Source organism: Erythrolamprus reginae, chromosome 1 (assembly GCF_031021105.1).
Source record: "Erythrolamprus reginae isolate rEryReg1 chromosome 1, rEryReg1.hap1, whole genome shotgun sequence".
Classification (NCBI taxonomy): Eukaryota; Metazoa; Chordata; class Lepidosauria; order Squamata; family Dipsadidae; genus Erythrolamprus; species Erythrolamprus reginae.
In genome coordinates, this window is record NC_091950.1 from 224,901,468 (window position 1) to 224,916,765 (window position 15,298).

Sequence of the window (15,298 nt, forward strand, 5' to 3'; positions counted from 1 at the left end):
GTTCTCTCATGACATCATTCAGGGTCACCAAAACAGCCTCATTGAGCTCTGAGAGGACCTGGGGAGTTGCAGCCCTAAAAGCTGTTGTGCTGTCACTGGAGAGCTTTGTAATTTCATTCAGGTCAATGTTTTTCACACCAACTGCAAAGACCTTGACACCCGACTGAGACAGTCCTAAGACTGCTGCCTCCCCATCATCTTCTGGCTTGCCTGCTGTTATAATGACAGCAATCTGAGGGACATTCTGGTCTTTTCTGCTGCCAGCCTCCTTCACAAAATGTTTTGCTTGGATATGCTTGATACCTGCTCCTGTATTGGCAATTCTGCCTCCTTTGTAGGCTATCTTCTTCACTGCTTCTAAGATATGCTCTTTGTGAGACAAATCCTTCAGAAAGAATTCATCACTCACATCAGAGTTGTATTGTACTAAGCCAACTTGAATAGAATCACCTTCATCATAAATAGCATCTATTAAGTCATGTATAAATTCGACAACATTGGGGAAATTGTCTCTCCCAAAATTGATAGAGCTATCCAGCAAGAAGACAATGTCACCTTGTTTTTTATCAGCTAAAAAAATTAAAAGAAAAAAAAACAGGTATTAGTTCATTTTAAGGCATTCTGCTTTAACCAGTATTACTAGAAATGTGCATGATTTCTGTATTCACAGAATTAATCAAATATAAATCTAGTCATTGTTATTTAAAGCAATCATAATGTATTTTCTGAATAAGCACTTACACAATGAATAGCACTTTTCTTCACTCTCATCTTTTATTAACATATTGGTGAATAAGCTAGAACTGTATTTCAAGGGACCAATTCTCTGCCACGCCAGGAGAAAAGCACAGTTGCAGCTGTAGAGATGGTCAATAGTATTAAGTATTTGTGTGTGTGTGCAGATGACTAACAATCTGACTTGGTCTCCTCATACATTATCTTTAATGAAGTAGGCAAACCAACATTGGACTTCAGTAAGGCATTTGATAAAGTAGATTACAATGTACTACTTAATAAGATAGAAAAAATGTGGGTTAGACAGCATCACCACCAAATGGATTCATAACTAGCTGACCAACTGCACTCAACATGTAGTCCTCGATGGAACTACATCAACATGGAGGGAAGTATGCAAGTCTCTGTTTTAAGCCCTGTACTTTTCAATATCTTCATCAATGAATTAGACAAGGAAATAGATGGGGGGACTCATCAAATCTACAGATAGCACCAAGCTGGCAGGAATAGCCAACACTCTCGAAGACAGGTTTAACATACAGAAAGAACTTGACAGATTTATCTATTCTATGGATAAATTTCCCAAATTGTCATGATATAGAATCCACATTCCATTTAAGGCAACAAATCTAGTCCAGTTCTGAGGAAGTAAACCTAGGAGTGGCTTGTTATCCATAGATGGTACAGAAAGAAGAAAGAAGAAAAGTAGAGTGGAGAGGGTTTGAGATTTTTTGAGAGTTATTTTCTTTCCACTCTTGTCCAGTCAAATGGCTGTCTGTTGTTGCATTGTTAATAAATATATAAAATAGTTTGTTAGCATTCAATTAGCATCCGAGAAATAAATCAGAGTCCAAATCTTGGCCTTCTTCCAAATTCCATTGTAGATTTAGGCCTACCTATGTTTTCTAAATACAATTCAGTTATTTATTTCACCAAGCAAAGCAGTCTTAAGCTCTCTAGAGCAGTGTTTCCCAACCTTTTTTGAGCCGCGGCACATTATTCATATTTTCAAAATCCTGGGGAACACTGAACGGGGGGGGGGGGGACTAAAAGTTTGGACAAAAAAATATCTCTTCCTCCATTTCACTCTATTTCCCCCTCCCTCTTTCTCTCCCTTCCTTCCCTTCTTTCTCTCTCTCCATCCCTATTTCTTTCTTTCTTCCTCTCTTTTTTGCTCTCTTTCTCTCTCCCTCCTTCCCTCCCTCTATGTCTTTCTCTCTCCCTTTCTCTCTCTCTGCCTCTCTTGCTATCTCTCTTTCATTCTCTCTCTTTCTTTCTCTCTCTTTCTGTCTCTGTAGCTATGTCTCGTTCTTTCTCTCTCTCTCCCTCTTTCTCTCTCTCTCTCTGTCTCTCTCTCTGTCTCTCTTGCTATCTCTTTCTCTCTCTCTCTTTCTCTGCCTCTCTTGCTATCTCTTTCTTTCTCTCTCTTGCTATCTCTCTTTCTCTCTCTCTGTCTCTCTTTCTCTCTCTCTTTCTTTCTCACTCTCTATCTCTTTCTCTCTCTCTCTGTCTCTCTTGCTATCTCTTTCTCTCTCTCTCTCTCTTGCTATCTCTTTCTCTCTCTCTCTCTTGCTATCTCTTTCTTTCTTTTTCTCTCTCTCTCGCTATGTCTCTCTTTCTCTCTCTCTCTGTCTCCCTCCCTCTTTCCTTTCTATCTCTCCCTCCCATTTTCCTTTCTATCTCTCCCTCCCTCTTTCCTCCCTCCCTCCCTCTTTCCTTTCTATCTCTTTTCTTTCTATCTTTCTCTCCGTCCCTCAGCGGCGGCAAAGAAGAAGGAAGGCAGGCTGCAGAGGGCACCGAGGACAAGAGCGCTCGCTCGCTCCCTCGTCCTCTGACTTTCCTCCCTCGCTGCTGAAGGGACAAGCCAGGGAGGGCTGAGAGAAAAGGGGAGCGGCGCGCGCGAGAGAGGGGCGGGGCGGACATTCCTGAAACGGACGGAGAAAGCCCGGTTGGGAAACGCTGCTCTAGAGCATATGATTTCTGGCACTTCATTCTATTCTAGTACCAAGACACCTCCCCTCCAATGACTGGTTACTGCCCTAGACAGCCATTTCAGCTTGAATTGCAGCACTGAATAGGTTCTCCACCTTTTCCCTATAATCTTCAGTTGATCAATCAACAGCCCATTCGATCAATGAACTATCACCACCTTTCAAAGTTCATGTTTCATTCAACCCATCGACCATTTTGGCCTCTACCCAGGTTCGGTGAAACATATTTCCTTACTTTTCTATCCTCTGCCCACAGAGGAAAGTACTACAGTACTACAAAGATTCCCTTTCCGCTTTCTTTAGTACCCTTTAAAACATTTTTAATTTTTAACATATTTTATTTTAAAAATCGCTCCTTTATGTGTATGAAGTATATGACCAATCAGTTAACAAAGTTTGCAGGGACCAGTAAAGGGCTATATGAACGAAAGAACAGCTCACTCACTATTTCTTTAATTATGGTATCATGGGAGGGTGTAATGATACCATAAAAGAGAAAAATAAAGGGTTTTGTGTTGATGACAAAGGTAATAATATGTGAAGCAGGGGTGAAGGTGTTTGTGTGAGCAAAAATCTGGAAAAGAAAAGGAAAGGAGCTCATTAGAAGAAAACAAACCATAAAAGGAAAAGGCAGGCAAAAGAAGACTCAGCTACCCAATTGCCAAGCACCAAGCTTGCCTTTCTGCTATGCATGAGAAAGGCCAGAAGCAGTAGTGTGACCAATTAGGTCATATAAGTAGCCAAAAGTAGACTGGGAATATTTTGGCTGTTACCAACCCACTGAAATTTAGACTGGAAATTTTGAAGTTGGTTTGAGAGTCACTCAGAGCTCTATTAGGGACAAGCTGCTTAGGTTGCAAGGCACAATTACCCAAGAGGTCTAGATTTGTTGATTAGAGGTGGGTAGTTTCATTAGTAAACCTTATTTACACAAAAACAAGTTCTAAACTGAACCCCCTAATTAAATATGCAAAAAAGTACAGTGTGAAAACTATATTGATCTTTAAATGTTATAAAGAAAAATGAATGCTACATTTTTAACTTTGCCTTTTCATGCAATAGCTCTGTTGCAAACTTTCTATTTTATACGACGCAATGTATTGACTCCAGCTATAAGTACTATTGAAAATAATTTTCATTTTCATATACCTATTTTTTAAATCCCCATGGATATTATTCCTACCCCATAGTTTTATTTTAAAAATGAAAGACTGACCAGCAAAACCATTAGTAGGCAGTTCAGTTGGCACTTCTGATAGCAAAACTGCTGAAAGGATCCGTTTTTCTATTGCTGGGAGCTCAGTAAAATCTCTCACAATAAATGCACTTTGGGGATTGCTGGTGATCCTTTGCAATTCTGCACTGTCTATTTGTCTTGTTCCAACTCCCACAGTATTAATCCCAGAGTTCTGCACCAGAATAGAAGGCCTGCTGATATCATCCTGGGATCTCCCTCCAAGCAAGAGGACTAAATGCTGGGGGACTCCATCTTCTCGCCTACTTCCTGCTGATCTGATAAAGAGAGTCTTCATGACATGCTCCAGAGCTTTTCCAACATTCAGGGGAGAACCGCCTCTGTGCCTTAAGCGTCGTATGGCTTGTAGCACAGTTTCTTTGGTCGAATAGGCTTTTAAGTCGAACTCAGGAAACACTACATTGCTAAACTGGACAACAGCGATTCTCACTTTTCTTGGTTGGATATCTAGTTGCTGGACAATCCGGTAAATAAAATCACGAATGTAAGCAAGTCCATCTGGTCTGACATCATCAGAGCTGTCAACAAGGAAGACGATGTCCATTGCTTTACTGTCAATGTCTACAATAAAGGGTGGGGAGAATGAGAAAACAGAATAAGACCAGGTTTTTTTTCTCACAGAAAGGAGTTCATGTTTAATGTGCAGCTTCTTTTTTTTAAAGTAATTTTTATTAAATTATTTTTAAAAAACATAACCAAAAACATATATACATTTACACATTTGCAATATACAAAAAGGAGGAAAAAATACAAACAAAAAACAAAAACAAAGCAAAACAAAAAGATACAAAAATATACAATGAACAATTGCAACAATAACAACAGTAAACAAATAACAAAAAATATCTCATTAGTATCTTCATGTGAGGAGGAAAAATACAATCCTTTCTAATATCAAATCATTTTCTGGTGAAAAGAACAATCGGTATTCACTATTATTCCTTTTGGTTATCAATGTCTTCTTTGTTGTTATTATTTTCTTAGCCGCCTTCTGTACACTCTTTGTTAATTAATTTAATTTCATAAAGATTTTGTCTTCACAAAATAATTATATATACATCATATCTAATCTTTTTGTCAATAAACACATATCTTAACATATTGTTGTTATCGTATTTTAATTTGAACTTTTATTTCTCCTCTCTCATAAAGAGAGTTGCATGTTTTATAATAATCGGAGTCTTCTTTATTTTTTAATTTAAGGGTTAAAGCATCAAATTCTGCACAGTCCAACTTTTTTTTAATTATTAGTGAGTCTTCTGGTGGGTTAGATTGTTTCCAGCATTGGGCTACCGCCATCCTAACTGCAGTCAGTATATGTATCATTAGGTAATACTTATTTTTGCCTATTTTTTGATCTATGATTCCTAAAAGGAACGCTTCAGGTCTTCTATTTATTTTAATTTGAAGTATATCCGTTAACCAATCTTGTATTTTAATCCAAAATTTCTTTATTTTTGGGCAAGTCCACCAAATGTGATAATAAATCCCCATGTGTTCCTTGCATCTCCAACATTGTGGATTTATCCCAGTATACATTTGCATTAGTCTTGCTGGAGGGAGATGCTATCTTTAGTACATTTTGTACAAATTTTCCCTAAATGCCATTGATTTCGTTAATTTGTAGATTTTTGACCAGATTGTATCCCATTTATTTAAATTTACACTATAACCAAAGTTTCTACCCCAACTATGAATATTATTTTTAACTATGTAATTCTCCATTTTGTAATTTAATAAATATTTATAAAGTTTCGAGATCATTTTCTTCTCTGGACCTAGTATTATTTTGTCAAGTTCTACTTCTCCTTTTTGTATCCCATTTATTCTTTTGTCTTCTTGGTACCTTGGCAGCTTCAATCCCTGGCTAGCACCTGCCTCAATGAAGAGAATCTGGGTTAGCAGCAGTAAACAATTTAAAATCCTGCCAATTGAGAGGTAAAGCTGATCCAAAAGGACCAGTGGTCAAATGCAGAACTTACACTGCTATCTTCCTCTGCTTTTTTTATTAATCAAAAACACATCTTATAATTCTGTTTGGTGCTTTATATCCCTGAAATGTGGCAGCCTGGTTCCCAATTGAGATGATTGTCATGTACTGATCCCTATTATTATTATTATTATTATTATTATTATTATTATTATTATTATTATTATTATTATTTAGATTTGTATGCCACCCCTCTCCAATATAGAAGTAAAACTAGGTTTGGACCTAAAGAAATACTATAGCTCTGTCTTACCAGATGCCAAGAATGATGCACCTTTAAGTTAGTCACTGCAACAAGGAAGCAGGAAAGATAGGCAGATGATGGGGAAATGAAGACAATGAAGACAATCCTACATATCATCTTACCTGGAGGACGACTTGTATCAGTAATGATTTTTCTTATTTGCTGGGTAGTTAATGTTGTAAGAGGGGTTAACATTTTCTGTTCCAGACTAGGTAGATCTTGGTAAGTTGACACTTGAAATACATAATCAGGACTAAGTGCTATTTTGGTCATTTGCTCAGGATCCACATTCTTTCCAATAGGAAGTGGAGCCACACCAAACTCTTTGAGCTGGTGTACTGGGTTCTCTGTATCATCATGAGGTTGGTGGGAATAAAGAAGGATTAAAAACTGAGGTGCTCCTTCCTCTATGCGGCTCCCAGAAGGCCTTGTAAAAATATTCTTTGACACATATTCTAGAGCGGAACCAAGGTTCACTTGCCTTCCACCACTGGGATTTAGTCTTCTCACTGCAGCTAGTACCTCCTCCTTAGTGGAATGTGCATTCAGCAAAAATTCAACTTTGGGATTATCACTGAACTGAATTACAGCTACTCGAGTAGCATCTGAACCCACATTCATATTGTTTACAAGCCGTTCGATAAATTCACGGATTGAAGGGAATTCAGAAATTGCAAACTGAGAGCCATCAATAAGGAAAACGACGTCTTTCTTTATATCTGCTATAGAACAAAAATGATATTAGATGACGATCAAAATTATACCAGCAAATAAATTCAACATGGTTAAAGGAATTTATTAGCTAATATTAACCACCACACAGTGCAAAATTTTATTATAAAGTTATAGAAAGTAATATATAATAACTATATTATTATATAAAATAATATTTGAAAATTTGATTGGAAAATAGTGTTTCTAACTAAATTGATAAATGATGTTTATAACTTTTACTTACTTTTTTCTATTGCCTATTTCTTCCATAAATTCTCAGGCGGAGACATAGAGGGTGCCCATATATACTATTTGCTTTACTAAGCTATGCAATTGTTGACTCATGTAATGTATGTTTATCAGAACTGAATGTATGCAAAACATTTCTAGAGCATTTGTATCATAGAAAAAAGATACTGATTAAATAAAATATTTTTAAAAATCTATTTGATGGCTTGAATCTTGCATGGAAATTCTAATCTATATTTAGAAGCATAAGTAATGGTTTTTGGTGATGTACAACTCCAGTTAGCCTAAAATCTCTCTGAAAAGGAATATCACATAGTATGAGCTATTCTACTACTATATGCAGGAGGGTATCATTATCTATCTATCTATCTATCTATCTATCTATCTATCTATCTATCTATCTATCTATCTATCTATCTATTGGATTTCTAGGCCATCCTTCTCCATAGACTCAAGGCAGCTGAGTATTCAATATATAGATGACTAGCATAATTATAAAGGATATTTGCCTATATTTCTATGTCAATATGCATGGGAAGTTGGGTCACTAATAAAGTAACACAGAAGTTATATGCATAATTTTGGTATCTATAAATGCATGCAAGTATGCCCTATTCCTTTTACAAAAAAACATTAAGCAAAGAAAAAGAAATGTGACCTTAGAACATAACCTAAAATTATTTAGTCACTCCAACAGTGGTTATTCAAATTTTTCTGCCCCCTTTATAAGCAGTTTATTCAATATTTTGTGAATGGGGTTCATTGAAGTGGTAAAATTATTTTCTTGTTTTATTTCTCCCTCCCTTCAACTTTCTTCTTTCATTCTGTCCCACTGCATCTGAAAGAACAGCAATTGGATGGACAGCTGGCTGCCAGTTATCATTTTTATAACGACCTTTCTGGGTATTAGGGGAAGAAATATTGATTGTATTTTTAAAAAGGAAAATTCTTTACTGGCCTTATTTATGGAAATGGGAGGTGAGAAAAATAAAATCTTAATAAATGTTCATAAAGGTGTCTTTTGGGTTTACTAATTATTTGGTTCTAGAAATGTGATTGTCTCATCAAGAATTCTGAAGTGAGCAGGCTGTTGAAAATAGTGCATTTTGGCCAGACCATGTTCATTGTTTGCTTTATTTTAATTTGCAAATTACAGTACAATAATAAAAAAAAATCCCAAGTCAAGTGATGGAAAAATCACTTCAGGGGCCGAAGTTTCTATTTCTGCCCTGGTCAGTTGTGTGACTCTGAAATAAATTTATCTAAGGTATTCCGTTCACTAATGCCAGAAACAGGGAAAGCAATTTTAGAAACAAAATAATTTGTTTGCAACTCAGTGACATCTGCATTTTCAACACCAATGCTAAGAGAATCAACTTCAGATCCAAGAAAGCTTTTTTGACATCATCTCTTTTTTTTTCTAGGTGACAGCAAAATCAAGAACTTTGGGACACTGTCAGATATCCTGCTTCTAGGTGGGCTCAGGAACACATCCCTAACAAGTTAATTAAGGGCTGCCCCTATGTTAAATGAAGGACCCATAGGAGATAATCTTTGGATGACTTTGATCATCTCAATCTAGTCACAAAATATTCATTGGGAAGGAACTCGAGGCTGATAGTATTACTGAGCTGGGTCACAGCAATCTGGACTTTATCAGGATCAATATCCAGGCAATCAGCAATTCTTTGTACAAAAGTATTAAATTCCGTGAAACTACTTCTGGGGCCATCTGAACCTTCTATCAGAAATACATCTTTCTTCTTCTGAACTTCAGATTCACAAATTCAGAAGGAAAAAATGAGATCCATCTTCACATCAATCATTTCTTAGAATGTGTTTATTTTTATCTTTTGGTGGATTAATTTTGCTTATTCTACAACAAAAAAATTGGGAAAACAATGAAAGAAAAGGCATCATAAAGGACCAATGACATGAAATCCAAAGATGTTCATTTCAAAATTTGCTGATAGGCCAGATGGAGTGTATGAGACCTAGTAGTTTCCCAGAGGAATCTCCTGCTATTGAATTTGAAGAAATTATTTGACTTGAAATAACATTATGTCCTTCATAATACAACTGATTTATGATCATTTTCAAATTTTCTTTTCTCAGCTTTCCATATTGCATTGTCACTTCCAAATAACTATGCTCTGGATTGTTGCTTTCCTGATGTCATCTGCAGCAGTAGCACAAGGAGGGCAGAGCTGGTACATTTCTATCCTCAAATACTTCCTAAAGAATGTTGCTTTTCCTTTACTAGGGTTAGAGTAAAGCATCTTATTTACAGAGTCCTTGGGAGAGTTGGTAATGAGATTCCCCTCCCCGAAATGCCTAGCCGGCGGACTCACCCACCGGCTGGATTTGTGCTGGGGCCGGGAAACATGGTCCCTTGGCGTAGCCGCCATTTTGATGGCCAAGATCTCAGCCGGGCCTGGCAGCATTGCCGGCCTATGATGCAGCCGGAACGGGGCACGCCAGCCCTTTATAAGGGGCTGTGCCTGCCCAGGGCCTTCCTTTTTGCCCTGGCAGCCAAAGGGTGAACACCCGTTGGTGTTCACTGAAGATTGGTGCCTTGTGGTGCGGCCTAGCAGGCCTCACCAAAGCGACAGAAAGCGCGGCCTTTGGGCCTTTTTTCACCTGGTGTTGCAGCCTTTGGGAGGCTGTTTTGTCAGGGCCTTGGCCTTTTTCAGGGCCTGGCTTGGGCCCGAGGAGGCAGGTCATCGAGCGACTGGATGAGCTGGGCGCCAGGTGGCAGGCTGTTTATGGGCTGGGAGGTGTGCTGCCCCAGGCCCCTGTGGCTTTGGGTAGGCCCCCGAGTGAAGAGGAGGCCCAGACAGGGGCCAGTGTGATCTCTGCTCCAACGGCAGCTGCCGCACTCACTGGACCATCTCTTGGAACACCAGGATCGGTGTCGACGGTGGCAGGTGAGACTGTTATACAGAGTCACAACACACAGCCCCTCCCCTTGTCTGGGCAGGTGATTGTACCCCCAGCCTCGGGGAGTGTGGGCGCTACTTACACTAGGTCCAACCCTGCTATTACCTATAGCCAGGTCTGGGCTGCCCCTTCCCCTGTGGTTGCAACTGCCCCAGGTTCTGTTTCTGCCATTTGCCCCACCCATGGTAGCGGGTGTGGGGACCCCTTAGCGGTTAGTGTGCCCAATCCCCTGGCCTCTGTTAGGCTAGGGGCCATCCCTTGGGGATTACCTTCTACCTCTTTGGGTTTTCATTTGCATCCCTCAATTCGAAAGCGTATTTGGAAGGGAGAATATGTTGATATTTTCTCCCTTTTGAACCACGAGGTGCCTAAGAAGGAAAAGAATGAGGAGGCTAAGACCAACAGGCCTAAGAAGGTCAAAGTTGACAGGTGTTTCAACTCTTGGCTCTATGCCTTTTTAACTTATATGTTGGTTATGCTTAAATATATAGACCTCATTGCCCGTGCTCCTTATGAGTATGAGGGCAATGCTTGGTTGCAGTATGATGAGTCTTTTTGTATGAGGGTGGCCTTTGAACATAGTCTGCCCTGGGACATGATGGTCCCTGATTTGTGGTTTCACGCCACGCAGCTCTCGTGGGCTGGTGGCGGTGAGCGCACGGATAATGACCATTACATGAAGGCCAAAGCTGTTACAACTCTTGCTGCCTGCACTGGGGTGGGGGCAGGGGCGAGGGCCCCACCCTGGTGTCATGAATTTGCAGCCAGGGGGACTTGTTTTTGCCTCTCATGCAAATTCAAACATGTGTGCGGGAATTGCGGCAGCATGCATGCCACCCATGCTTGTCCTAAGCCCAAGGGCCCCAAAAATGGGAAGGATGGTTCATGCCTGTCCAAACGTCAGCCTTCCACTCAGGGTAAAGGGCCCCAATCTGGTTAATCTGAATGTGTTGGAGGCCCTGTTTATGGATGATCACCCATGAAGAAGTGCGGCTGCGCTTTTGCAGGGTTTCAGGGAGGGTTTTAGGATCCCTTATTTTGAGCCCAGGAAAGCCTTCATGTCCAGCAACCTTAAGTCGGTGGCTGGACATGAGGGCATTATTAGATTGAAGATTCAGCAGGAGGTGTCTGAGGGCAGGGTGTTGGGCACTTTTGCGTGCCCACCTTCCCATACACCCGGATGATTTTGAACTTCCGGGGTTCCATTTTGAGGGGGGCATTTATGTGGACCAACCTTTGCCCATGGGCTGCTCAGTATCTTCCTCCCTGTTTGAGAGCTTTAGCACTTTTCTTGAATGGGCTCTCAGGAGGCAATCCGGGTCGGGTTCTGTTATTCACTACCTGGATGATTTCCTGATGGCGGGTCCTGTGCATTCTGAGCAATGTTTAGCTCTGATGTTGGCCTTCGGAGCTCTTTGCCCTCAGTTGGGGGTCCCCTTGGCCCCTGAGAAGACCGAAGGCCCCGCTACCAGGATTATCTTACTGGACATTGAATTTTATTCGATTGCACAATATTGTCAATTGCCGTCAGGAAAGCTTTCAAAGCTTTATCATAGAATAGATCAGGTTCTCGAGGGTCGTAGAGTCACCCTTCAACAACTCCAAGAGTTGGCTGGGTTGCTCAATTTTGCCTGCTGGGTGGTGGGGCAGGGCCTTTTTGCGCCATCTATATACTATGAAGGGGCTTTGTTTGCCCCATCATCTGAGGCGTTTGTGAGCGGGGGTCAGTAGTGACCTTCACATGTGGTGCAGGTTTTTTGGCACAGTTTAATGGTCTGTCTTTTTGGAGGCAAGAGCTTCTTTTAGAAGCTGAGTTGCAATTGTGCTCCGATGCTGCAGGGAACTGTGGCTTTGGAGTGATTTTGGGGGATCAGTGGTGCTATTCTACATGGCCTCTGGATTGGAGGGCCTCTTCTATTGTCAGGGACCTCACCTTTTTAGAACTTTCCCCCCTGGTTGTAGCTCTCGAGCTCTGGGGGGGGGACAATTTTGGGACAAGACTGTGCACTTTTGGTGCGGCAAACTTGTTATTGTTCACGTAGTGAATGCCCTGTCTTCTAAGAATGACAGGGTCATGCGCCTGGTCCGCCATTTTGTGTGCAGATCCTTGTCCCTGAATACTTTGTTTTTGGCCCATCATGTCCCCAGGCTTGAGAACAAAATGACTGATGCCTTGTCCCGTGGTCAGTTGCCCAGGTTCCGGACGCTGGCTCCTGGGGCCTGCACAGCACCGGAGGTTTTCCCTCATCATTTGTGGAGCCTGGGGGGTCTCCAGAGCAGTGGAAGATTGAGGCAGGCAGGGCCATGTCCCTCTCCCTAGCGCCCTGTACACTGAGGTCATACCAAAACTCAGGTAAGGAGTTTTGGGACTTTCGCCAGTCGAAGGGCTATTCCCAAGCCTGGCCCATCCTGGTTGACCATCTGCTTGAGTACTGCATCTTGCTTAAGCAATGCGGTTTGTTGGTCAAGACCATTAGGAGTCAATGTACCCTCTAATTTTTTCCCGGTGTGGGCGGAAAAGTATAGTGGCTGAGCGACAGTCCCTTTGGGACTGGGCAGCATAGAATAATTAATAAATAAATAAATAAATAAACAAACAAACAAATAAATAAATAAATAAGAAAAAAATCCCTTTTATTAAAAGAAATTAATAATTTAAAAAAACCAAAATCCATTACTATTAAAACTAAATCAACCAGCAAAACCAAAAACATAACTATTAATAAAAACAGGTGAGGGCTGGGATTTTTTTCTCTGTTATTATTTAAGTGCTTTTACCATATGCTTTAAATCAAGTCACTTCTCTCTCTGTTTCTCTCTCCTGTCATTCTCTGCCTCAATCATTTTCTCATTTCTCTTTTCTCCCCTTTTTTCTATCATTTCTCTCTCTCTCTTCCTTCCACTCTTCTCTCTCTCTCTTGCTTTCTCTGTCTCTCTCTCTCTCACTCTCTTCCTTCCTCTCTCATCTCTCTCTTTCTTTCTTTCTTTCTTTCTTTCTCTTTCTCTCTCTTTCCCCCTCTTGGTCTCTTTCTTTTTCTCACTTTCTCCCTCTCTTGCTTTCTCTCTCTCTCTCACTCTTTCTTGTTTTCTTTCTCACACTCTTTCTCTCTCTTGTTCTCTCTCTTGCTATCTCTTTCTCTCTCCCTTTCTCTCTCTCTCTCTTTCTCACTTTCTCTCTATCTTGCTGTCTGTTGCTCTCACTCACTCTCGTTCTCTCTCCGTTCTTCTCAGTGGAGGCTGGCAATATTCAATGTCGGGGGGGGCGCGTGGTTGCGCGCGCTCCCTATCTCCATACCAGGCCACTCGGAACATTCAAAATAAGAAAAGCCTTCGCCGGCAGGCGTTCTCTCAGCAGAGGCCGGCGAAGGTGATATTCAATGTCGGGGGCACGCGGGCGGTTGCGCACGCTCCCTATCTCCATACCTGGCCACTCGGAACATTCAAAATAAGAAAAGCCTTCGCTGGCGAAAGTTTTTCTTATTTTGAATGTTCCGAGTGGCCTGGTATGGAGATAGGGAGCGTGCGCAACCTGCCCCGCCTCTCCTGCAACCCCCTTGCTGAGAGCCCGGGATGAAAGTGCTCTCAGAAAAGGGACTGAGACGGGCAGGGCGTGCGTTCCGGGTGCAGAGGAGCCGCGCCCAAAGGTAGGAGGCGGCGGCGGAGCAGAGGGGGCGGATCGGGCGGGGGCAGTGACAAAAGGCCGAGGGGGCCGGAAGCAACATGGGGAGGCAAGGGCGACTGCGGCTCCCTTCCCTTCTGCTGCCGGCGCCTCCCCGCCCCCCCCCCCACGGGACTGCACGCCCATGGAAAATGGGGACTGCGCACCCATGGAAAAGGGCGCGTGACCCGGTATTTTGGGGTGCGCGCACGCTCACGTGCACAGCCTACAAGGAACGGTGTTTGGAGTAGGTTGGCGGGTTTGGCATATATCTCCAAGTCCCATGGGTTTTCCAACCTTTCCGGTAATTTCCATGTCAGGAAGATGTTAGAGGGGTGGGTGAGAGAACAATCAGTGCCATCATTAGATAGCAGACGAGCCCTGACCATTCAACAGCTTGCCGACCTGAGTCAGGCTATGTGTCAGGCGGGGGCTTTTAGGGTGAGTAAAGCTTTAGCTTCATCTCATGAGGACGGGTCTCTCCGTGCCTTGCAGTTTTCAGACGTTACGTTCAAGGGCTCTCGGGTTTCCCTTTTGGTCAGGTGGTCCAAGACAGACCAGCTAGGTAGGGGCACAAGGGTACTCTTATCAGCAGTGGCTCATCAATCTGTTTGCCCTGTGGCTGCCCTTTCCTCATTTTGTAACCTCCGAGGAAATGGCCAGCGTTATCTTTTTAGTCACCAAGATGGTTCCCCCCTCACTAGATATCAATTTTGGGTGGTCACTACTAGGGCGCTAGGTGAGATTGGTCTTGACCCTGCCTCATACGGAACGCATTCATTCCACATCAGGGCCATTACTAGTGCAGCGGTCTCCGGCTTCCAGGATTTTAGAATCCAGGCCATAGGTCACTGGAGGTCTGCTGCCTTCAGGACATATGTATGCCCCCCACCTCATGATGGCCATGATCCCTCACATGTTTAACCTTCTTTTTGCCCTCTTTAGGTAGACCTTTTGGGTAGAAGCCGACGGCGTTGCTGTATGGCCATAGCATGGTGTTTTGGGCCGGCCGAAGTGCAGCAAGATCAGCCGTTGGGACCCAGCTGTCTTTGGGCCATTGGGTAAAAGTCACCTGGCTTGGACGAAGAGGCCTGCATTGGGAGGGGCTCCTCCCTTTGCTCCTGAGCAGGCACCACAATGTGGTTGCACCCAGGTGGTTGGTCTTGCACCTTGGCATGGCTTGGAGCCAATGACCTTTGTGTTCTAGGTGGCCTGGCAGTGATCTGTCAGGCCCACGAGGACCTGTAGGCTCTTTGTCTTGCTTGACCGTCCACGCAAGTGGTCTGGTCCGAAATCCTTCCACGGATTTTTTGGAGGGATGCCATCTCCCCGAGGGCCATTCATAAGGCTAGACGTAAGGTTAATAAGGCCACAGGCAAGTTTGTTAGGGTATTGGGTGGTGTAGTAATTCTATGGCTTTATCGTGCTGACGGTGTTCGCCTTTCAAAACAGGGGAATATCATCTTTCTACAGGACATGGGGAGGTCCCTGCGTGAGCTGGTGCAGGTTGAGGGGGGAGTCA

The 15,298-nt window shown here is 42.5% G+C and overlaps 1 protein-coding gene and 1 pseudogene across 13 annotated transcripts in view; both read right to left on the minus strand.

The window, feature by feature from the left end:
* The window catches only part of COL6A3 (collagen type VI alpha 3 chain), a 180,828-nt gene that overhangs the window by 98,419 nt on the left and 67,111 nt on the right, over positions 1-15,298 (minus strand). For 12 of the 13 annotated variants that reach the window (XM_070732276.1, XM_070732287.1, XM_070732288.1 and 9 more), the window contains 3 exons: positions 6,338-6,937; positions 3,943-4,542; positions 1-570 (listed from right to left, as the gene is read on the minus strand). The exon at positions 1-570 is cut by the window's left edge and continues 33 nt beyond it. In XM_070732276.1, coding sequence (XP_070588377.1) covers positions 1-570; positions 3,943-4,542; positions 6,338-6,937 — 1,770 coding nt within the window. The remainder of the gene's footprint in view (positions 571-3,942; positions 4,543-6,337; positions 6,938-15,298) is intronic. The other variant, XM_070732277.1, reaches the window with a different exon arrangement.
* LOC139157939 (collagen alpha-3(VI) chain-like) lies at positions 8,412-9,622 on the minus strand (annotated as a pseudogene).